The sequence below is a fragment of the Xenopus laevis genome, chromosome 7L (assembly GCF_017654675.1).
Source record: "Xenopus laevis strain J_2021 chromosome 7L, Xenopus_laevis_v10.1, whole genome shotgun sequence".
Taxonomy (NCBI): domain Eukaryota; kingdom Metazoa; phylum Chordata; class Amphibia; order Anura; family Pipidae; genus Xenopus; species Xenopus laevis.
The window spans coordinates 23,188,918-23,214,212 of record NC_054383.1 but is presented as its reverse complement, the minus strand read 5'-3'; the positions used below and the strand labels follow the sequence as shown (position 1 = coordinate 23,214,212).

The window sequence follows — 25,295 nt, the reverse complement described above, 5'->3', positions numbered from 1 at the left end:
TGGTTGGAAAAAATATGGTCGCCAAATTTTAATAGAATTCCTTTTATATTTTTTTTATCGTTTAATTCCTATAATAAATCCAGGTTTTAAAAATGAGCACAAGGTATGAATGTCCACTATGACCTTGACAGTAGTGGCAATGTCATTTTTCAGCTGAAATCAAAATTCTAAAGCCAATTATAATGGTGAATTATGCCAATACCTTCAGCTGAAAAAAATCACTGCAAAAATATTGGCATATGAGGTATAAAGTTAGACTACTCTAATCACTCATTGTCAAGCTACACGTTCGCTTTCCTTTTGGGTCGTTAACACATTGGGTTCAATGTATAATGTTTGTGAAATCTTTTTAGTATCACAGTATATCTATAATTTGATTTGTATCATGGAGGTTTTTAGGTGATGCCTACCTTGATAGCATGGTGTAATGGTGAGAAGCTAGAAATACTAGTGGATCATAGGTATAAATTATATTTTCTATAACAATCCAAGACCCACGCCTAATAAGCCGTCAAGACCTCCTGCAGAACTGAAATATTATAAAAGTCATTGTATTCCTTTAAAAAGGGGAATATGAATAGGAAAAAAAATACTTGCAAAACAGAACTGATAATGGCAAAAACTTCCAGCCATTGGCCAAATGGAATGATACAATATGCTCTTTTTAAACAGAAGCAACTTGCTATTCAAACTTTAAAGTTTCTTTAAATGGAATGATAAATTATTCATGATCTGGGCTAATACTGCTATTCTGTTGCACCCAATTCTCAGTAAGTATCAGTTATTGAACCAGCCAAATTGCAAAACATTTACCATTTGATGAATTTAGCCAGCAGATATCTATTTTGTCAGATGAATGCTTCCAGCTTTAACAGTAACTGGATGAAGGAAGTAAAACCTGCCCAAAGCACACGCAGTGTGGGACAGAATTAACCAACCCATCAGAGGATATAGATTTTGGCTTTGAGAAAGATTTTTGCTGTTATTAGGGCATTCAAATGTTAACATTATATACATATTGCTGTGTTAGACTTTAACAATGGCAGCTATACCCACGCAATAACACATTTCTTGATACACAAAATGACATACAACATAAACCAATATCAGATTTTTTTTTCAACTGGATATTTAATACGAAGTTAATGAATGAAGAATGCCTGAGTTCGAAGTGTTTGTCTTATTTAGTCATGTTCTTGTCCACTAAGGTCTATGTGAATAAATAATACAAAACACACTCGACTACTAGGAACAAATACACACAAAAATGAATACACACATGGAAGGAACTTCATTGTATCTGTTTGCTCACAAGAAAATGTGACGGAGCGTGGAAATCTGTTCCTTATGGACATAAACAGATGGAGAGGACCTTGCACACTATACCTTGTTTCTCAAATAAGTGTGCCAGATGGTGTACTGTTGCATCTTTATATACTCACAAAGACAATCTTTTGTAAGTTTTTTTTTTTTTTTAAGGTGTAACCACCCAAAATGCTGAAACCAGGTTAATGATATGGGTCTCCTTTCAGCAGAAGTGCATGTTAATATGTTTTGCATTGCTATGTTAAATGTCAACTAATTTTAGATCACGTGTTCTGGAAAAACAAAAGAATTAAAAAAAAAAAAAGACAATATATACAAATGAAAATTCTACAGATTGTAAATCATTGGTAAATTCTGTAAACAAGGCAGTCAACAATGCACTCATTCCATGGCACATCTTTCTGGATATAAAATAATTTGTGTCCAAAGAATGTCTATATACAAGGCAGAGGTGGTTAGAGGACACTATGCATGTGAACGTCGAAGGGAAAACAGACACAGTTTAGTTGGAAGTGCTAATGTCTGCACATATGATTAAGGTTGGTTGGTTAAGGACTTTTCTGATTATCAAGCAGTTGACTGCCTTAAATTATTGAATTAACCCATAAAAAAATTAGGAGAGAGCCTTACCAAAGACAGACTGCTTGAATGACAAATAAGAGACACACGTGCAATGTTTGCTCTAATAAGAATATAAATTATCCCATAATCCTCAAAACCTATAAAAAAAACCTGAAACAAATGCATGTATATTTGAGAAAAAAAGGGAAAATTAGATGAAGTGGAAGTATTCTATAAGGATATCATGCAATCTGTGCCCAATGTATCTTTTTCTGCAATTATTCCCTTGCTTGGTAAGAAACATACTTTATTATCATTCTTGTTGACATTTCTCTTGAGTTCACCAAAAAAAACGTCCTTAACAATTCTAAACATTCTGTAGTGTTTCAGACCTGAAAGTGAAGGCACTCAAATTTTGTAGTCGAGACTATATCTCATACCCTGTGTTTCTTACAAATATATTCCTCAGCTGGTGGCCCTCATCTTGTATAAATCATGTTTTTTTCCCAACAATATAGACCTTATAAAAAAAACTTCTCAAGTTCTCAATATAATACATATATTGGACTGTCACACTAGTTCTTTTTCTCCAGATAATTTGAAGGTACCCAGCCTTTAAACGGTTTCCCCACATCAAGGATTTGGCAGTACCACCAACCGTTTGGGTTTTTCTCCAGGACTTCCATTGAAACCCCTTCCTGAAACCCTACAGTCTCATCATCTCCTTCATAGTCTGCAATAGAGAGATATATATCTTTGAGATTATTGTGAATGAACTGAGACTTCTCAATTGGCTTTGGCCGAACAGTGGACACAGGTATGCCGTTCTTTTGAGAAGACCTGATGGATGTTTCAGATTCTGACATATCTATATCCGGTTTAGCAGAAGAACTTATTTTTGTCTGATTTGGCTGGGAGCGGACAGTGTTAAAGGATAAATTTCGCCGAACTGATCTCAAGTGGTCTGTGGCCGACAATGATTCATTTCTGCGCAAATTGCAAGAAATATTATTATCCTTTGGAGGCGCAGAAACAAACACAGACTGAGGCCTTACAGTAACTTGCTTTACTCCATTTCTCAACTTCACAACATTGCTTGCTGGTCCTGGAGGTCTGGAAAATCCACCTGGTGGTCTAGAAGGAACAGGAGGTGTTGCTCGTTTGCTTTGGTTAATAGTGTTTAAAGCTTGCACTCGTTTTTCAATCTTCTCCAAGCTATTTGACTTATTTTCATTCTTTTTAGTTTTGGTTGATTCAGAATCAGCTGTTGAGGTATCTGCCTTTTTATTATCCACCTGCTCTAAAAAGTGTGAAGGTGCCCATCCTTCAGAATCTTTGTACTTAATATACCACCACCCACTGTTTTGTCTTTCCAGAACTTCTACTTTTGCTCCTACAGGGAAACTGATTTCTGAATCTAAAACTTTCTGATAGGTGCTTGTTGCGGTATAAATATTCTTTTGATCAATGCCTTCCTCACTTTTGTCATTGTTAGATGAAGTCATAGACTGAGAAGTATTGGAAGTAAGATCCACAGATCGTCTTCTCGGTTTGTTATCAACACTTTCTAAAGCTGCCTTTGGTGGGTTTTCTGACTCCTCACTTTTCGAACCTTTAAGCCCACTTCTGAGTTGACCTGTTGGTCTCAGTTGACGCCTCAAACTGCTTATGTCCATTTTATCTTGGGCTTGGGAGTCAGCTTTACTTAAGAAAGGCTTTGGTCTTACTGTTGGCTTTGCTTTTGTTGAAGGGACAACTGCCTGTTTTTGCTCAGCATCTTTCTTTGTACTGACCTTTGGTACAGTACGTACACCAACATCTGAAGATGACCTGGGTTTTATCTCCTCGCTTGTTGAAAAAGAGACATTTTTTGTTTCTTGTTGGGCATTTCTTTCAGACTTAGACTTTAGGAGAGGAGGTTTTGAAGATATTGCAGTGGGAGAATTTCTTTGTATTATTACAGAGCTCTTTTGTGAATCAGAGTCACCACTTGACTCCTTATTTGACACAGCCTCTTCAGCAAATGGTCTAAACCCCTCATTTTCATAAATTGTCTCCTCTTCATTAGTTACATCTTCAGTAAACTCACCAACTCTAAATTTTGGCCTTTGCAGAGAAGACATAGGAGAAGGTCTAGATGGCTGGAACATATTTTCATGGATAAGATCATCTCCATGACTCTTGTTTGAAACATTAAGTTCTACTTCTAAATCAAATCCAAATGCAGGCACATCATATTCAGGCTCCTCGTATATTTGTTTTGATGGAGACTCTTTGAGTTCAGTGGAAGTGCAAGTTAAGGGACTAACACCTTCTGTTGAATCTTTTTGTTTAACTGGTGGTGCAGGAGGAGGAACCTTGGGTCTTGTTAATGTGCTTGTCCTCCTGTTCAAGTTTGGTTTCTTTCTTTTGTCGATATAAGATGATGGAGCCCATCCTTCTTTTTCACCAATCTGAACATACCACCAACCACCTGAGTTCTTGTCAATCACCTGCAAGTAAATCATCATTTCAGAGTAAGACCATTACTAGTGAAAGACTTGACCACTAAAGGTCTAGAGTTATATTATATATATATTATTCTGTTATAATTAATCAGTCAACAAAACTCTTTTTGTTTAAGTCAAAACATGGAGAATTATCTTGTGAATCTGCGGGAGCAGAAACAATCATGCCAGTATTACAGCCCAAGTCACCAAGTCACAGTAATAAGGGTATTTCCACTTTGGAGAATAATAGTAAAAATACAATATGTGCTTACCTCAGCTTTTTGACCGCCATGAAAACTAATGCCATCAGATATGCAAGACTGGAACTCTGCAATAGTGTAATATTCTACTTCTACCGAAGGAGCTTCAGGGGGCTGGGGTAGCTGGAAACCCTGATGAATTAAAGAGAAAATAATGACATTAATGTTCTGTCAAAGAATTCTATAATGATCATACATGCATTCTGATGCTTTCTGACCGATATTACATTTATACAAAATTGGTCATCAAAACAAGGATCAAAGTGTTAAAGAACAAATAACATAACAGAGACAGAAAAACCCTAAACTAGTGGGTCATCCAGTAGAAAGTCTACTTTTTTCAGCTTTAGCCTTTCCACAACTTTTTATCCAAAAGTTCCCTCCAAACATTATCATCCCCTTACTTTAAGTCAGCTGTACCAAGCAAAAGATGTCTGGTAATGCAATACTCCAGGCACAGCATAAGCAAGAACCATCTTTACAACATCTTTTCAACACAGTATGGATGTAGGCTTCATTACAAATGTCAATCAAATATAACCGTGTAAGTGTTTATTTAACATTAATTCAATATGTTTATAAAAACCTACAAAATGATATGAACATACCAAACTAGATTCTCTGCGAGGGGGAGGCTTCATTCGTAAGTTTGGAGAACCTGTAAAGACAAAGAAAATAAATATCCATGGGGCACTTTATCAAATATGTTAACACCACTCGTGTAGCAATAACTTTGCAAGTTAAAAGGTAGCAGTTAATATAAGCACATATATTGCACTTCATGGAACAATTCATGCACAACGAAGACCAGCCAATAAGGGACTTTAATAACAATGCATTTTAAGAATATATTTGCCTTCTTTTCACACCAGTGTCCTTTTATACAGCTAAGAAGAATGAAAGAGAGATTTATCAATTTGTCTTCCATCATGATATTCTGACAAAAGAAGGAAAAAATATCAATTCGGCTGAGAGCTGTTCACATTAATGGGCATCTTTTGTTTAAATGGAAATCTATCACTTCCCTTATTTAATTGTTCTCAAGAGGTTTTGATCTCTCGAGTTACTTTTTTGGGTGCTTTCGCGCTAAAGATGAAAATGATAAACGTAAAAAGTCGAGAAACACTCAACGAGTGAGATTTGGTGAAAGGTATCGAGAAGGTTTTTGAATTTTGATCAATCTCCATCTAAGTTATTGTCATTTGCTTAGTAGTAACAACATTTCAACAACTATTTAAGGGGGTTATTTATTAAAATTTGAGGGTTTCTTTCACTAGAAAAATTTTTAGATGAAAAAAAATTTAATTTTTCGTGATTTATTATCCCCGGATACTGCAAAAATCCAGAATCTGAAAAACTGCCATCTCAGACCTGTAGAGGTCCTATATAAGTCAACGGGAAAGGCACGTATCTCAAGTTTTCGTGGTCTGCCATAAAATCCAACTTTTTCAAGCAAAACTGGAAAAAGTCCAAAAAATTTGAGTGATTCAGGTTTTCGCTCAATTTTATTGAGTTTTTCCACAATCCAATTGAATCGAGTTTTTTTTTTAATCAATAAATAAGCTAAAATAGGCCATGGCGTTTGGGAGAGTTTATTTTTTGATAAAATGAGATAAATTCGGAGCTTAGTAAATAACCCCCTAAATGTACAGCAAAGAACATATATCTTAAATGGTATTTAGCAACGCTGTTCACTCTGATGAATGGTGCTAAAAAGACTGGCACATGAAATGGTTCCCAAGGATTGCTTAATCGAGAACCCTATGAATAAACCTCTTAAATTAGGTGGACCTGACTAGGCCCCTTCTTTTTTGCTCAGACCTACTGTAAATCAGTTTCTTTCCCTTTACGCCTCTATTATATATTTGAGAAGATATAGACCGTTATTTGGGCTTAAGTGAAATTAGTTATGTTATAATTAAACACAGTGGTCATCTTTACAAATAGAATTATGTAATGATTTACTCACTCTTAAGCTGGCCATACACGGGCTGATAAAAGCAGTCAGAAGACTGAGTTGGCTGCTTATTGGCCCGTGTGCGGGGCCCTCCGACGGGGTTCCCCGATCGGGCAGGGTTAAATTCTGTCAGATTGCGGCTGCATCTGTTTGTTGATGCGGTCCCGCAATCCGATATACCATACATTATGATCCGACCGCCCACAACTGGATCAGCCCAATCTTGAGGTGGGCATATTGGGGAGAGATCCGCTCGTTTGGCGAAATCGGCAAACTAGCGGATCTCAATGTGTATGGTCGCTGAAAAACTTTTGCAGCATTTCACCAGGCGAATTTTTACGAATGATAGTAAATCCTCTAACAATTCCAATTCTTTCCCCTTTCACCAAAATCTTTTTCGCCAGGATCTGACTGGCGAATTAATACAATGAAGCTACATCCTCAACATGATGTCAGTGACATCATATCCTGTATTCCAAAAAGGTCATAAACAAGTCAAAACTATGGCATTTTTTCATATTCAATAAAGTGGGATTATGTTTACAATTTGTAACTGTTAAAAAATATCTTATTTACATTTTTTTTTAAACATTGCCACATATGTTTTAGGGCCCAGGACAAAAGAGGATCTTTGTCATTGTCATTTTGCTTCCTTGGACATTTTAAATAAAAATTGGCAACTTCCAGCACTTTCACCAACATCAATAATAAATACATACTTTACCTTTATATACCCACTGAATTTTAATTAACCTAGCAAAAGTTAAAGTTTCACTTGATTCATTCGATATGACGAAAGTACGCCAATGTTCTTTTGCCGGGACGTAATTATGATGAATATGCGTATATGTCACAAAATAACCTCGGATGTAGTTGTGTTGATTCAGGCGGAGACTTCCGAAGTGAAAATTTGCACATAAGTAAATTAATATCTTAAATAATACCCATAATATCAAGGCAATTTTTTTTACAACATAATTAAATAAAAAACAAAACAAAAAGGTACAAGATGTTTTAGTGAGGAAAGACTGCTCGCGATGTACAGATGCAGAGGCTTAATGTCCCATCCGACCTTAGGGTCTCCTACAGTGACCTTTGATTAATCACAATGTTGCTTTCAGACAGAGAACTGCAATCAGGTGAAACTGACCCACAGATCCCTGGAAAGGCTAAAGATGTCAGAAGTAACAGCACTGTTACTGTCTCCAGAAAATCAGTTGTAGCAGGTCAGCAAACAAAATAAAGCAGAGCAGTTTCCTTGTTCTTGAGTTAAGACCTATTCAACAGCCTATTTACTTATTATTTAAAAGCGGAACCCTCCTTAACAGGGGTACAAAAGTGGTATAACACTCACATGCTACGACAGGAAACCTTTCTTTTTAAATGTTTAACAATTAATCAGGCATAGTAAGAAGAATCTTCCCCATAGATTTCCTCCTGAGTAGACCTTCTACTCCACAGTCAGAACTTTTTCAGATATATTGTGATTTATCAAAATGAATAAACAGTCTTACGGGTCTTGTATACATGAATTCAATGAAGCCATTATGGATATCCCTATCCATAACGTTAGAGTAATATTGCTAAGTAATGAATTCGCAAAGCTCATTGACTTGTGAATTCAAATTAAAACTCCTATACTACCCCAACAGCCAGAGCAAGATGCTGGGAGACAAAATACATACCAGCTGGAGGGTCTTGAGACAGACATCCCTCCTCTATATGTGCACCTCAGACAGAGCACATCACTTTGTAATACTACCTTATATTGGTTCACAGTTCTGTCCCTTACATACTGATATGTACCTGTGCATACTGATATATCGAAGTGTATGCACTTACTTATTTCGCTTCTTTGTGGAGCGATCCTTGCCACAGCAGGGGAACCCGGGGTCACCTTTGATATCTGCTTGTCTGAGGACATCATAGAGTTACCATTGGAGTCATTACACAGGATCGGCAAGCTGATTTCTTTCTTGCTTATGGTTTGTTCTTCTGAGTCATTCCCTCCCTGGCTCTCTTTGTCATTGGGACTCTTTTTGTTTAGGAGGTTACTAATTTCCATGATGTTTCCTATAATCTCAACTGGACCAGTCAAATTCTTTTTACGGCATGGGATGTCATCTTTGGCCTTTTTCAGATAGGAGGCTGGAGCCCAGCCCTCCTTGCCTTGGTACCTGCAAATATTACAAAGTATTCCATGGTAAGACAAATTCAGAAAAGCTCATATGTTATGTATATTGTTGTGTTTAGCCAATCTCTGTTTTTATTTATCACAAACATTTGTCAAAAAATAATCTGCCATCTGCTAGCGTGCATCCAGCTGTGCCAAATGGGTTAATACGCCATGAGAATATTACACAAAAGGGATTAGGCCAAAATCTGAGAAGTGGCAAGAAACCAGTTCCAACATCTGTTTTCCAGCTTTTGTGCATAGGAAAAACTCCAGTAAGAAATCACGTGACCAGAACGGTAGGAAATAAGACTCAACCCATGCTGAGAGATGTCAGGCTAATCCCATGCACGTCTAAAACGGTTTATGTCATAATGTTTAAGGACGGATGATGAGTTTTTGATGAAAGTATCACTCACAGGCCTGTACTACTTAGAACCTTTGCCTTATTTATTGCATATGGTGTAAATGTTATCAATATGATGATCGGCACAACTTTAGAAAGAGTGTTTGACCCAACGGCAACAGCAGTTGTTTCATTTGTTCATAATGAGTGATGTTACTGGCCAGACTTTAAAGAGCAGAACATGCCTGAGTATTTGACTGAGCGACAGAAGTCAGGATCCAAGAGATGCCGCGCCTGCTCGCTATTCATATCGTCATATGGTTTGCAGTTTAACTTACTGGACGGTGAGCCGATATTTTCAGAATTCATACATGACAAAAGGCAGAAGGAGCTACTTTTGGATTCAGAATGGGTTCAATGCAATTTAGAGGATTCAAGAAGAGTAAATTTGAAGAATATGCAGGGGAGGAACTTGATCTCCCCAAGCTCCCCATTAAAAAATGTTTTTGAGCCCCCTCCACCACATTTGATCTCCTATTGTTACATCACTTACATTATAACATATCTATGCAGTATTTACTTGGGAGCCTCTTTAATAAAGACGTATCTACTGGGGCTCAGTCCACAGCAGTCATTAGTAGTGGTGTGCGGGTCGAGAAATTTAGGGCAGTGCTAGCTCGTCCGCGACCTGAACATTTTGTGCAGGAGCTGGGCCGAACCCACCCATTCCGCGGGTTTCGGCCCGGCACGCACATCACTAGTCACTATTACAACATCATATCGTGACATGTGATAGAGAGACCCTACCAGTGCATTTTACTCTTTTAGATATAGAAGAAATGTGCTTGAAAATGTTGTGTTTCTGGTATAAATATTAAATAAACCCAATAGGCAAGTTTTGCCTCCAATAAGGATTAATTATATATAAGTTTGGATGTTTAGATCCAGTATAAGGTACTGTTTTATTATTACAGAGAAGAAGGAAATCTGAATGATCAAAATGATAATGATTTGATTATAATGGAGTCTATGAGACATGGCCTTCCCGTAATTCTGAGCTTTCTGGATAACTGGGTTTCCAAATAAGGGATCCCATAACTGTATGTTCATTTTTAAACCAGACTTTCAGAGTTGCGCCTGACTTACTAGTTTAATTCTGCCTACGGCTGCATACAGACGCTGCTTATTTTGCTGATAGGTATATTGTACATGCCAAGTTACACAGCTACTAGCGTGCCATAGAAAAGCTTTCACCTGGGTAGACATGCCTTTTTCCGCTTTGTCCAATGGAAAGAAAAATCCTCTCACTTTCTGTTATGGGGTTGGCAGAAACTTAATTTTAAATGTCAGCTTAATATTAAAGATAATATATAAGGGTTTTTACTTGTGCGTGAGCAATAGCAGTATGAAGCAAAAAAAGGGATTATTTCCGTGATCACAATGAAGTTTTATTCATATGCCAATATAGTTACACAACTTGCACAAGTTGCAAGACTGAGAGGAGTAGCCTGCATCTGACATACAAGGACCATTTACTCCATAAAGTCCAACTGAATCTGCTTATATGGGGGGTATTTAAGTCAAGCTGACTATGTAGAGGCAGAAATCAAACATTTGCCCCAATTTATTAGAACAGGAATATTGCAAAAAACACATGTTCCAAGGGCAGCTTTTTTGCACTTTGTACCTGGCTCCTATGGTATTCTGGGCAAAAATGAAGTGCAAATAGTTGTGCTGGGAAGGAGGTAGGTTTCCACTAGCATACCACTTACCTTGCGTGTGCTTCAGTATGTGCGTGGCAGGAGTGCCAGAGGATACTAAGAGCAAAGGGGCCTTGTTTGGCAGCTATGAAATACAGGGTTCACTTGGAAGCTGTGCTCTGCACTTTGTGCCAAAAGGGGGATGTATGGTCAAAAATTTTAATTGCAAATAATTTTTTTATTAGCCGTTTTTAAGTTGCTCGCAGCACAATCATATCGCCCACATACCTGCTCATGCTTCAGCAGCGCGCAAAACCTTCACGACCCATGGCTGTCTCAGCTTCTTGGTCCACCTGCCTCTTTTGCTAGTCCGCCCACCTACCAATGAAAAACGAGTAGGCAGTCTTGTTTGTAGACCCCTGCTCAATGTTCCTCACCGTCCCTCCCACCGTTGCTTGACTTGCTACTCTTTTTCATTGGTAGGTGGGCCATGAAGGTTTTGCGCGCTGCTGAAGCATGAGCATGTATGTGAGGGCATATGATTGCGCTGCGAGCAAATTAAAAAACGGCTAATAAAAAATAATTATTTGCAATTTGAAAAATCCTTATATTCACTCCCCAAAGCCAAAGGGGGGATTCAAATTTTTGACCATACATCCCCTTTAGTAGGGTTGCAAGTGTGCATGGGCTCTTAATGGTGCAAATATACACCCCTTAGTACTCCATTGTTTGCGCCCCTGACAGCAACAGGATTTACTTGGGAGTGCATGTCTCCTCCATATTGTGGAATCCCAATATGGGGAGAGAGGGTCTAGCCTGGCAGGGGGCCCATGAGGGTCGGGGCCCATGAGGGTCGGGGCCCACCGGGTTTTTCCCCGGTGTCCCGCCAGTCCAGTCCAAACCTGATTTACTGACCTGTGAAATGCAAAGCCAAGTCCTGTTTGACCCCCTCTCTTGGACATTGCAGAACAGCAAGATAATGACTGCAACTTATTTAGCATGAGGATTCTGCCACAGAGCCCACATCCCTTACCTTATAAACCACCAGCCCTCCAGATTCTTCTGGATAACTTCTACCGTGTCGCCTTTCTCAAAGCCAATCTCATCTTTCCCTTGGCTCGTATAGGGTTGCACAGTGACGTACTTTTCTTCTGATGGGGACAAAATGCAGCATTAATACATATGTAATGGCGTGTAGAAGGCATAGGATTGTTATATATATTTATAGGAAGCATAGTAACTAATAAGCACACATAAAAAATTGTTGTTTTATACAAATAAGCATATTAAGAGATAAGGGGTCATTTGCTATAAGCCCAGACACAAGGGTCACTCTTGCACTAACATAACTTGCCATAACGTGCCATAAATCTGAATGGCACAGGTGGTGCTGGTGGGAAGCATCTTCCCAAACTCCACCTCCCCTAGTGAACAGAGAGTTGCTGAAGTCAGGCAGCACTGTATTCCCTGGGGAATGTAGGTCTGTACTATCCATTTTGGAGCACAAAGACCAATAGAAATTCAACGGGCAGGATGCAAAGTGCAAAAAACATGGTGTGTTACCTCCTATTAAATATACAAAAATGGCAAGTATATCTGCTTCTATAAAGTAAATATACATGTATGGTTTACCAAAGATATGTCACCATGCAGTCTCGTCACAAAAACCCCAGTCCAAGGGTTGCCAAAAATTGGAAAAGCTCAAAGTAGGTGAAAAGATCCGCAATTAATACTATAAATGCAGTACATTTAAAAAACTTACTAAAACATTTTGTGCCAAATGGTCACTTACTTATAGGCTCTCTGCCTACACCCTGCCCTGCACTTAGTAAATGACCCCCATAGTGTACTTAGATCAGAGGATTCTGGGAGTTGTAGTTTAGCAACATTTGGAAAATCCACAAGTTATTAATCCGTACCCTGAAGAGATGTTTTTCTTGCAATAACAATATTTTGTAATATATATTTAAACATCTCAGGAGCAGAATAACCAGTAGTTGGAATATCCGCATGCAGCATGCTTCCAATAAAGAGCAGGCAGGCCCCTTTTGCTCGCATGCTAAGCATAATCGCAGTTTTATAAACACCCCATCCACTTACACAAATAATACAATTGCCCCCCCCCCCGTGCAAACTGTAAAGACAAATAGTGCCTCTATTGATTGCAGCGGAATAAACCCGCCGCCAGGGGGCAATACTGCATGATTGGTGCGCTGCCATTAAACAGAAGAGGCTCTTGGTGCTAATGAAAAGTAATGAGCAGATTAATGTGCAACATCTGCACGGCAGGTTTTGTTTTATTATTTACTTCAGCATATTTACTGAATTATAAAATATTGCATATAAAACACAATATACAAATGTCAGCTGTTTCCTATTTCAAAGCAAGGGAGGAGTAGCCATAGTAAGCAAACAGGCAGCGCACACACAGTGCCAACATAAAACTGGCCACAGACGTAAAGATCCGATCGTACAAATCAACGTACGATCGTACTTTCCCATCTCCCGACCTGCCACTAACCATTCCGATCAAATAAAGTAGTAAAAGAACAGATCAGCTGATGTAAAATAATGCTTTGGGTAATCAGAGTTACCCAATGAGCAACTTTCAGCTTCTGTAGAACTACAACTTCCAGCACCAACCACAGGCTTAAAGCTAAAGATGGACGGGTTGTGGGAGCTGAAGAACCATGTGTTGGGCCTTTAGCTTTAACATGTTTAATATTTTGCCCTGGGAGTTGCAATTAATAAATAAAGCCCTGGCTCCTGTGCGGCTAAAGGAAAGTGGTCATTGTCTCAATGAAGTCCTCTCAGTGCAGGTTAAATAATGCACCATGTTGTCAATCATACACAACAGTTGGGCCTTCAGGTCCGGAGCTGGGGGTTATGCTAAAGTCATACTGAAGTTAATATTAGACCCAACAGCCGTAAACCATAGCAACTGAACATTATTGTAATTATACAAAACCAGCAGAATCAAATGTTTGCCTTAGGTTTGTGCATAACTCCTAGTAATTGTACCTAAGAACTGGGAAACGTTCCCAATGTTCCGCTTTGCAAGGGTAAACTGGATTTCAATCTTTTTAAAAGTTTCTCCATCCAGAAAATATTGTGTAAAGAACCTTTCCCTGTGGCCAAACTGCCTGCACGGCCATGCCTTACCCATTAGGATTCAGGTTGATTTACGGATGCCAATCAAGACTTGGACAGTTCACGTCCACCAACCAGACCATATGTAATTATTGGTGTGGAAGAGAACAGGGCAGATATTTGGAAGGCACAATGCTTGGCAATATAATTTAGGGAAGGTTGCTATTTATTTTTAAGAATAAGCAATTTGAATAAGGATTGGGATGATTTATAGGCATAAAAACCATTAAAAGCCCTGGAAACCAACGAAGCAAACACATAATGCACATATAAACACACACTATGTGGTCTCGGTTATTAAGAAGCACTTAAGCCCTTGAGAAATTGGCTTTTGATTCGCATAATTCTGTTCTAGGCGCTATTTTTATTGTGCAGCAAGAACAACGAGCTGGCTAAAGTATTATAATTATGAAACTCAAATAAGGGACATAACTCCTCTGGTGGAGAATAGGAAACCACATCTATAACATAGAGGAGAGGTGGGACGGCCTTGGTGTGGTGTACAATGATTACTCCATAGGTTACAAAAGGAAACAGTGTCCTTGATTCTCTTTTTAAATAGAAGCTGATCCCTCTGCACCAGGATGACCATCTACTGTATTTTAGGCATGGCTGGCTCTAGGTGGTGGGCCCAGCCCATTAGATCCTCAGTAAAATTGAGATCTAATGGAGAAATAAAAACCCTTTGCATGCAGTCATGCCCATGACTTGCTTTGGCCACTTCCCAATTATGCCATGACCCAACCAAACCCCACCACTCACTACAAGCCTCACCCATTTTGCAACTAGCAAATCATGCTTTTGCAACTCAATGGTTCCCCTCTGTTATGGACAGTGCCCCCTGAACCCCTCTAATGGCGGCTCTGACTGCAGGCTTAGAAAAGAAGTAAAGGTTAAAATATTGTTGGCCACTTCCCAGTGAGTTGCCTGGTGTACATCTCCATATAAATCAGGGAGCGATGTGCTACCACATAACGAATTTCTCTTGTACCCACAGCAGCACATACACTTATCCAGTGGGAGCAGGGGATGCTCAGCTAATTGGGTCCAACATGGAGGTGTGACACTTTACACTAAATATTGCACTAGGTGGTACTATATTTATGGAAAATGTCCACTGACATGGAACATGAGTAAACAATTTTACTCACGAAGGGGTGCCCAACTTGTCCTTTAAAGTATTTGCAAGAAAAAAAATAAAGATCAGTGTTATGGCAGCCATAGGTCAGATTAGTCGGCCAAGACTCCAATGGAATTAGAGTAGTGAGCTACCAACAAGAGATGGAAGAAAAAGAAGAAGAACCCCTGTTTCTTCACCTTGGGACCCAGATGTTTTAATCAAAGGTTAAGGCATTCTGGGAGTTTCAGATCAGTAACATTTGGGGATCCACGTTTAAGAAACAAAGCCCTAGAACGACTCTGAAAGGTGTTTTTATGTAAAAGACAGAGCCTGCAGGCGATTAAAATCAACCATATGCTTCACTAGTACTGACAATACATTTAGCATCTGTCCAATAGAGAAGCATATGTAGAAAATATAACACCCCAACTGTAGAATAAAAGGATTTCACAGAGGACTTGCATGACCATATAAAGGTACAAGGGTGCAGGCAGAGCCAAACAAGGCTGCCAGGAGTTGCAGCTTAATTACAGCTGGAGGAGCACAGCTTGATTTATGTCATCCCCCAAATTTAGGGGCACTCAGCCTTCCTACAAAGCCAGGGGTCCCCTCCTAACTATATTTCTTTTCAAAATGCTAAATTCAGAATATCCCATATTGTGCTGAGCTATTTGCACAGGGCATAATGTATTAAGTGGAGTTTTTGCCTTTTTTTCCCCAGACCACAGCAGATTTGCGTATTAAGCATTTCCCCTCAGTCAGCAGTCTCTCCTGCCTCTCTCTAGCCCCTACTCGTTCTTGCTGTCTCTCCCACTCCAGAGGGAACGGCTGGAAGCTGTGGTTTGGAGCTCACTAATACTCTCCTGGAATTGAAAACAAAGCTGAACGGAGAATTCTTAATCCGGAAACTGTATGTTTGCTATGACTGGGCGTGTGGGTGCAGTTCAGTTGTACCTACAGATCCCGAGTGAACACAACCCAGTGTCTTACAAGGAATGTTAATGTACTCTCTGGCAGCAGGGGCTCACAGGTCTTTCACTTGTAAGGATGTTAAAACCCCTAAAGTGCCCTCAGGAAATGCTTTCCACTGTATACATGAATGTGCTTTGTGTCATGACCATTCTCAGGCTCTGGGTATAGGGACAATGAGCTCAATAACAACCCCTCCTTCACTTATATGGCTGGAGAGGGTGCCCTCGCTTGTCAGCCTGGAAGCTCTAACTGCCATGTGCGCACCGACGCCTGCAGGCAATTGCCAGACAAGCTTTGCCTAAGGCCCATGGAGCTAATAAGTGCTGCAAGAACAAAATGCTTGAGAATACTCCCACTGTGCAATTGCCCTTAAGACTTGAAACTTGTGAACCACTACTCCCAGCATTCTAAGCAAGACCCTGTAGTGCTGAAGCCTGTGAACCTGACATTCCTGATCAGGAAAGCTGTTAATACAACTCCCAGCAACCACAACTGTCCTCCAGATATTGCCTAACTACAGGTCCTAGCACTCCTCTAAAACTGGATGATGAGAGTCTTAGGGCTCTTACACAAGCGTTTTGGGCTAAGCTCCCCTGCGTTAAGTTTCAATCAATTCAGCTGCAGGGTAGTGTGGTGCAGATGCACTCAATTCTTCTGTATGGTCCCATCCTCAAAAGAATTGAGTGAGCCTGCACTCCCCTGTGGTTGATTGGATTGAAATGGAACACAGGGGAGCGCAGTCCAAGACGCTCATGTCTAAGAGGCCTTAATTCTACTTGGCTGTCCAAGGCACTGCACATTTTTCCAAATGGCTCCCCTCCGAATCTGCGTCAGATACATGTCTATCAGTTTATTTTTATCCAGGGGTGTTAAACTGCTGCCTTGGGACCCGGGAGCTCGATACAGCTGTTTGGAAGTCCATGTCCTCAGCCATGAAGGACGCTTATTTATTGTTTCATTTTCCCGAAAATTAGCTTTGCGGGGAAAAAAAATCAGATTTTCACGTTTTTTTCAGATTTTTCATCTGAAAACTCAGATTTCTTATGCTTTTTTTTCCCAAAAATCATTGGGACTTCTCCCTTTGACTTATATGCAACTTCAACAGGTCTTAGATGCTGGTTTTTCTGATTCAGACTTTTCCATCCTCAGGGTTTAATAAATTCTGAAAAATTTGTGATTTTTTTAAAAGTCCGATTTTTTTAAAAAAAAATCACACATTTTTCGGGATTTTTGCATTCGGAGTTTAGTAAATAACTCCCTTAGTGTACAGTTGTACATGACTTTTGTGTGTATTAGAACACAGAGTACATTTGGATGGACAAATCAGAGAGAAGACTTTGGTGTATACTTATCAAAGAGGGAAAAATCACCGTCTTCTAGAGTGAAATTTTGCCACTCTCCATTCATTTCGATGGGATTTTGAAAGGCGTATTTATCAAAGAATGAACATTCACTTTCACCCATTGATAAATACTCTTTTAAAAAATCCCATAGAGATGAATGGAGAGTGGTAGAATTTCACTCTAGAGGACTGTGGTGATCTCTAACTTCACTCTTTGATAAATATACCTCTTTGTGTCCATCAGGACACCTGGAAAGCACAATGAGCAGCTAAAACACAAGCTCTCATGGTTCTTCGAACATTTACAATAAATAGAAGTACAAGTTTCCATAACATGACATACTGGAATGTACATGATCTTTCGGAAACTCTGATGTGAGGAGAACACATTCAGTGCACTCTTTCTGCACCACATCCTACTCACAAGGATTCCCATTGAGTATGAACACAAAGCAAAAAGTGACTCCTGCTGCTGGAACATAGCACATGCAATTATAGATCTCTTGAGTTCCACCAATGTCTGCTACAGAAGCAAAGCATACTTAAGCCTTAAAAAGCAAATTTGCAGAAAGCCATTGTGCACATTTGCCAGTGTGTGGAAGGACAATACTCTTAGGGTAAAGTTCTAATCACCTCGGCTTTGTTGCCTGTTGACAATGCCACCCAGAGTCCATCGCCGGTCCAAGCGCCGTAGATGAGCCTTGCGCCTCTTAGTTACTAGTGTGAAAGATGGATGATAACGTGAGACAAACAGAAAGCAAAACATGACAGAAGGATATGAACAGGAACCATAAATAATATTACATGGCACATTAAACCTCTTGATAATGTGATGGAAATAAGAATGAATGGTAATGAAATGGAGTTATTTAGCCTTCTCCTTAAAAACAAGTTGTTTATGCGGAGTACATTTTATGCAGGTGGTGGTATCATTTTCTGCGCTGCAAGCAGTGGCGTAACTAGTTGTTACTGTTAATATTTATAAGTTGGCCTATTTTACCAAAATATATTAAAATTGCTAATTAATTAGGGTCTCACTGGGCCCCCTACACTCCTGGGCCCCCCTGCAACCGCAGGGTCTGCTTCCTCTATAGTTACGCCCCTGGCTGCAAGGGGTGCCAGTGAGTTTTAATTACTATGGAGTCTATGCCATGCAATGGATTTGTAAGCATAGTCCTGTAGGGAAGATTACAGGCAGTGACTCCATAGGAACCAATGATAAATGTTTCATTATACTGGGCTAATTAAAGCTAATTGATGAATGGGGGCTCTGGCCTGTGGGGGACCAGGAGCAGCGGCAAAGGGGCTCAGCTCAGGCCAGAGTAAAACTGGGGAGAATGCCACTTGGCTATTCTAGATAGACTTGAAATCCCAGATGAAGGTCAGATTTGCTGAGATTAAGGGTGAAAATATATTTATAATTCACTATTAGATGCCCTTGGAACCATGGCTGATGACCTGATAAACCAATGCTTTCCTGTGTCTCTAACAGTGTTGCGAGCTAAGGGGGCCGCAGGTCAAACTTTGGACCTCCAATGGAGCTTGGACTAAAAAAGTCAGACCAAACCACTGCTTTAGAATCACAATACCTTTCACATAAGATCAACTTGTTTTAAGGAATTGCTGTTTCTCTGGAAGAACATGTATTTCACTGAAATATGTGGTGGTTAGGTGATGGAACATAAGTAATATAAATATGACCTAGATCATGTATGTCATGTGCTCCTCCAAAATAGGAAGAGTGGATCTTGTAGCACTTGTTCAACCAACTGCTGGAGACACATAAGGTTAGTAGCTGGTTATAAATAGGTTTACTGAACAAAAGTCTCCAGTGTGAAAAAGGCCAGTCTGTTGAATTGTGGAACTCCATGCAAAACTGGGTTCTTCAGTCAAAACAACAGGCTCCCTAATGACCTCCCAGGCAGCCGGACAGAGGTGCTTGGATATTGGGAAGGTTATGGCCCTTAATGCTTGGAGTGGGTCAGCAAAGGACTAGTTTGTTTAAATAAAATACTTTTAATAGCTGCCAGAATCAACTATGATGCAAGATGCCTGGGTCAAAAAGTGCTTATTTCTCGGGTTTGTAGGCCCTTAAAAGGTTAACATGTTAAACTAAAAGAATGTGTTATACAAATAGCATTGGCATGGAACGATTCCCTGAGGATGGCTTGTCAACAAACATGCTTTGGAAGATCGTTATTCAGATGCAATGCGTTTGGCAAATTCTGAAAAAGAACAGCCCTATGATGCAATGTTTTATTTCAATAGCCAACATATTAGTACTTTAGTCTATTCGAAAACTATGACACGCCAAGCATTTTCTCTGCTTGTATATTTTAGCCGATGGACAATCGAAGACTGCTGCCTCCATTGACTTCAATGGGAAATGCCTGACTATGGCTAAGCACCCATTCAAGTGAAATAGGGGCAGCAGGGGTTGTGCAAAATCCTGTGTGCCACAGCCATAAGGGGTCAGTTCACGTGAATATCATTTATTGTCCCCATATGGTCAAACAAAAACATATGTGTGGCAAATGTCATTCGTAGAAAGTCTGCCAGGCAAAAAAGGGGGACAAGTTGATACCACATTGGGTGCATGGCTGGTGGAGAGTAGCCAAACCAGTTTATTTATATCTGATTTAGAAAGATGTAGACAGCACCTCCATTATAAACGTATCCTTTATTGTTTGACTATTAGAAATACAAGAGTGTGTTGGGAGTTTCCTTAAATGAGAAGGATCTAGGGGTCTTTGTAGATAACACGTTGTCTAATTCTGGGCAGTGTCATTCTGTGGCTACTAAAGCAAATAAAGTTCTGTCTTGCATAAAAAAGGGCATTAACTCAAGGGATGAAAACATAATTATGCCTCTTTATAGGTCCCTGGTAAGGCCTCATCTGGAGTATGCAGTGCAGTTTTGGACTCCAGTCCTTAAGAGGGATATAAATGAGCTGGAGAGAGTGCAGAGACTAAGTGCAACTAAATTGGTTAGAGGGACGGAAGACTTAAATTATGAGGGTAGACTGTCAAGGTTGGGGTTGTTTTCTCTGGAAAAAAGGCGCTTGCGTGGGGACATGATTACACTTTACAAGTACATTAGAAGACATTATAGACAAATGGCAGGGGACCTTTTTACCCATAAAGAGGATCACCGTACCAGAGGCCACCCCTTTAGACTAGAAGAAAAGAACTTTCATTTGAAGCAACGTAGGGGGTTCTTCACAGTCAGGACAGTGAGGTTGTGGAATGCACTGCCGGGTGATGTTGTGATGCTGATTCAGTTAATGCCTTTAAGAATGGCTTGGATGATTTTTTGGACAGACATAATATCAAAGGCTATTGTGATACTAAGCTCTATAGTTAGTATAGATATGGGTATATAAAATTTTTGTGAAAGTAGGGAGGGGTGTGTGTGTATGGATGCTGGGTTTCATTTGGAGGGGTTGAACTTGATGGACTTTGTCTTTTTTCAACCCAATTTAACTATGTAACTATGTAAGACCAAAGACCGAATCATTGCCTGACGCGTTTCGGACTACACTCAGGGCAGCCATCAGGGGGGGGAGTTGTAGGGGGCCCCGAGGGTAAGGGGGGCCCCGCAAAGCCACTTACTTGATTAGCTGGGCCCCCCATCTTTCTGAGAGCTGCTGACTTCGGAAAGGCATGGACGTTTAAGAAGCCCCGGCCACCAATTTTCTAATAATGGGGGGGGGGGGCGCCTGGCCACCAATTTTTTTTTCTCATGTGCCTTGGCCACAAATGTTTTTTTATGGGGGGCCCTGACCAACAATATCTTTTTATTTTTTATTAACATGTGGAAACCCTAGCCACCAATATGTTTTTTGTTTTTGTACTGTGTGGTGGGGGGCGGACCTGTGGCGCGGGGAGGGCGGACCTATAGGTGGGGCTTGCGGTGGGCGCAGCCCAGGGGGCCCAGGAAATTTTGTCGTATGGGGCCCTGCGATTTCTGATGGCGGCCCTGACTACACTAGTCCTTAAACATAGGCTACACAGACTATGATTAAGGACTAGTGTAGTCCAAAATGCGTCAGGCAAGGATACAGTCTTTGATCTCATGTTTCTAATAGTCAAACAATAAAGGATACGTTTATAATGGAGGTGCGGTCTACACCTTTCTAAATTTGATTCATGCAACTTTATTTGTGACCAGCACTTTAATACGGAAGCACCAGATAACAAAGAGGGGACTGAAACAATGCGGCAGGGTCCTATTTTCGGTTTATATTTGATGCCAATGTTATTTATAGGGAGCCTTGTTGTATTCAGCTATCCTCTAAGCCTAAAATAATTAACCACACTTGTGGTTCCATGTCAGCCCTTTGGAAATAATTCCATCTTTTTGGGGCGCAGGCATGAAACTTGGATTGTTAACTCCAGCACTATATGAGTATGAAAGCATTAATACTGTGTATACAGCTATCTCTTAGTATAATAACTGACTAATTTTTCTTAAAGCAATAATTTTAAGTCAATTTCTGGTCTTTCTAGGTTAAAAAATGCCTTCCGACCTTTAACCTGCTGTAATAACTAACAGGACGCCTGTCCTTAAAACTCTCATTTTTCTTTTGGTGTTTGATTGGGTTAGAGGGCAGGGAAAACAGGAAGGGAAGGGGGAAATGTCATTTTGTGGGGGAGGAGAAGACGCTATTTATATCCTTGTGGGACAGGACAGTATACCCTGTTTAAAATGTTAACAGATTATGTTAGAAATATGTAATATAATGGCAAAAAAGAGCCAAATCGCCCATCAAGTCTGCCCACTTCAAAATACTCTGTTTATTTAGCAATTATAAGTACATATTAATAGCTACTGCTGCATCTGAAAATGATTCCCAGATATTTGTAATTAAATATTATTTATTTAGTATTAAAAATAAGATTTTGAGACAATCAAAGACATTTTGGGGTCATTAAATTTGCACTTGGGCAGAAACCCATGGCAACCAATCAGAAGTTGCAGAACACTGCTTAGCTGAACTAATCTATTTACTGCTTTGTTGCTATGGGATAATGGAATGGTTGAAATTTGCCCAGTGTTTATAAATAATAAGCCCCAATGTCTGCAACGCTGGCACCCATTTCTATGTCTGAATAAAAAAGCCTAGATTGTGCACCAATAACGTGGCTTTTTTGTGCTTCTTTTGTAAAATATTTCTCATTGTTGGCCAAATCCCTTTTATATTATTTTCATTATGATAAAGTCTAAAGACTGTCTACACATATTAAAGTGTTTCCCCCACAATTTGGTCACATTCGTTCTGCCAACTTCTAAAGGTTTCATATTGAAAGCATCCGGACTTTAACAAACTGTGCCTCGGGGAAGTTAAATGCACCTAATTGAGGTTGACTTCCATTCCGTACTCCATCATTCCATTAAACCTTCCAGACATATATGTTTTAAGAATCAAAAAAATGCCCTTTTTTCTGTATCTAGTTGATTTGTGGGAAGCAAACCTACAACTCAGAATATATACCTAGTACACAATTTATTTCATTATCCCACAGGCATCCAAGATCCTCAATCCATTTGTATACCAGTAGCAACATCTGCACATGCAGACACCTGGCACATATCTCAGCATTGCAGATGGCTTCATATATCTGTTGAGCAGCAGAATCCAGATCTACTAACAGCCCAGCAAATACAGTTCTATTGTTAGCCAATTTACATCTATTCATAAGGCTGGCGAGAAAGCCAAGGAAACCACAACAAGAACCCCATTGTCTCCTATTAAACTGCCTGGTACTTTTGTTCCTTTGTTGAATGTTGACTGTTAAAAGGGACTTTCAAATGTAACCCACTACGGACACCAACTGGAACGGCATGGGCTATCTTGTCCTTAAACAATCTCTAGAAACCTGCCAATGATCTTCTCATTCTATATAAAAAATAGGTCAGTCATCTGGATCGGTTTCCTCGGGGACTATAATTTATATGATGTCAGGCAGTATTTTGCTTGAAAAAAAAAACTTTTGTGGTTTGGGTATTGTGGAGCAACTTCAAGTTATATTCTTCCTCACATGCTCTGTCACTAATTAAGAAACATGACACATGCTTTATACATGTTACAAAATTGCCTACAATTGTCAGCTTATTGGTTCCTCCAAAGCAAATCAATCTCTAAGCATGGTCTCTTCTGATCTGACCAGAAAGAGTCATGGCAGCGCAAGCCTTCCCTTTTGTGCATGTTCTAACTCATTTAGAATTAATTTTATTGACTGGCAAAAAGACTGCGATAGGTCCTGTAGTATTGATCTTACCGTCTCCTGATTTGGAAGTATTAATTTCAGAGTCATCTTTGGTTCCAGTCTGGGAATCTAGGTAGGTAGCAGGCACCCATCCTTGCTCCTCTGTTGTGCTGACAAACCACCATCCTGATAAGAAAAATGGAAAAACACAGTTAACTCCAGGTGTGATCAACTGCATTCCCAAGTAAATCTGTTTGAATGTTGTTAGGAAAGAGTGGAAGTTTTTGTCTCTCCGTCAGCTACTAACACACAAACAAATGGCCCCATGTGCCATTAGCCTACAATATTTAGAGAATATGTGAATTTTAGTGTTACAGTACTGCTAGCAAAGCTGAACTTGCACATTCATAGACTGTACCAGATGATGCATTATATCATGTTTTTTCCAGGCGCCATTTGGAAAGAGGCTTTGTTGGAGCAAGCAAGCCAAGTTATTGGAGACAGATCTTCATTGTTAGTCACTTTACATGCACTGAGCTATAAACATCTATTTATAATTATGAGTGGAAAAAACACAAGCTGACATTCAGCTGATTCCGTACTAACAGTGCCTGGATGCAAGTACTTCTAAAGAATGGCAAGTACTTCTAAGGAAGATCTTGCTGCAACAAGGTTGCCAAATATCTTATCATTACTCTGAGAAATATCCCAAATCCAAGGCTTAAACCTACAGCTTTTTTTTTATTTTTCCTTTGGAAAATGAGGCTTGGTCTTGGTGCACACTGAAAATGCAGACGTTTTCCAATGTATCATGGGCCTTTCATGACCCAGACATAATCAGGTACCCTTAGCTCAAGGTAACAAATATACAAACAGTAACCTGTAATACTTTAAAAGGGCCAATTCACCTTTACATTATGATTTAGACTGATATTCTAAGACAATTTGAAATCAGTTCATTTTTTCTCTTCTCTTAGTTGTTATCTAGTATGGAACATCAGCAGCTATCTGGTTGCTAGGATCCGACTTACCCTAGCATCCAGGTAGTGCTTTACCTCTAAATGCCCCCCCCCAATCATGATCATGACAGCACTGTCTAACACAAGCGGCACTGTATATGTGTGGGGCAGGAATTGGAACTAGGAGAAGGCAGAGAAGGCCCGTTCCTAAGGTGCAAAGGTGAGTGAGTGGGGCACCTACTTCTTCTACTGTATCTGTCTACCCCTATTATAGGCCCTCTCCCCCCCATGTGCTCTGGTACCCCTGCCTGGGAACATTGGGGGGGTGACCGACTGGGTAGCATCAGATGCGTGGCTGGTTTGGTCTGGCTCTGGTGGGGGTATCCAAATTGGACAGTAGAGACTTGCAGCAATTCTCCATACAAGGCAGGAGTTGTTACATGTTCCGAGCATGCATGCCAATTTTCAAGTCCTCAAATGCAATACCCCTAATAGTATTCACAATTGAAAGCAAATATATATCTCAAATCCCACCCTAATTGGCCTTCATGCAGCTCCCCCAACAGTTTGGCAACCTATGCAGTAAACTATTACGCTAAAGATCAGCTCAGGACAAAATAGAAATAAAATCTGGACCAGGATTCCAGTAAAGTTAATGTTTTGCTGACTTGGATTTGTACTCAATATAAAAAGAGAATTTGTCCTTGCATCAGCTTGCAGTATGTGGGGGG

At 39.9% G+C, this 25,295-nt stretch overlaps 1 protein-coding gene across 7 annotated transcripts in view; it reads right to left on the bottom strand.

Moving 5' to 3' along the window:
* Positions 1-1,429: 1,429 nt before the first annotated feature.
* sh3pxd2a.L (SH3 and PX domains 2A L homeolog) overlaps positions 1,430-25,295 on the bottom strand; it is a 197,480-nt gene continuing 173,614 nt past the window's right edge. For 4 of the 7 annotated variants that reach the window (XM_041568665.1, XM_041568663.1, XM_041568664.1 and 1 more), the window contains 7 exons: positions 23,678-23,791; positions 18,030-18,113; positions 11,846-11,963; positions 8,436-8,770; positions 5,245-5,294; positions 4,649-4,768; positions 1,430-4,379 (listed from right to left, as the gene is read on the bottom strand). In XM_041568665.1, coding sequence (XP_041424599.1) covers positions 2,463-4,379; positions 4,649-4,768; positions 5,245-5,294; positions 8,436-8,770; positions 11,846-11,963; positions 18,030-18,113; positions 23,678-23,791 — 2,738 coding nt within the window. In that variant the 3' untranslated portion in view covers positions 1,430-2,462. The remainder of the gene's footprint in view (positions 4,380-4,648; positions 4,769-5,244; positions 5,295-8,435; positions 8,771-11,845; positions 11,964-18,029; positions 18,114-23,677; positions 23,792-25,295) is intronic. The other 3 variants (XM_041568666.1, XM_041568667.1, XM_041568668.1) reach the window with 1 other exon arrangement.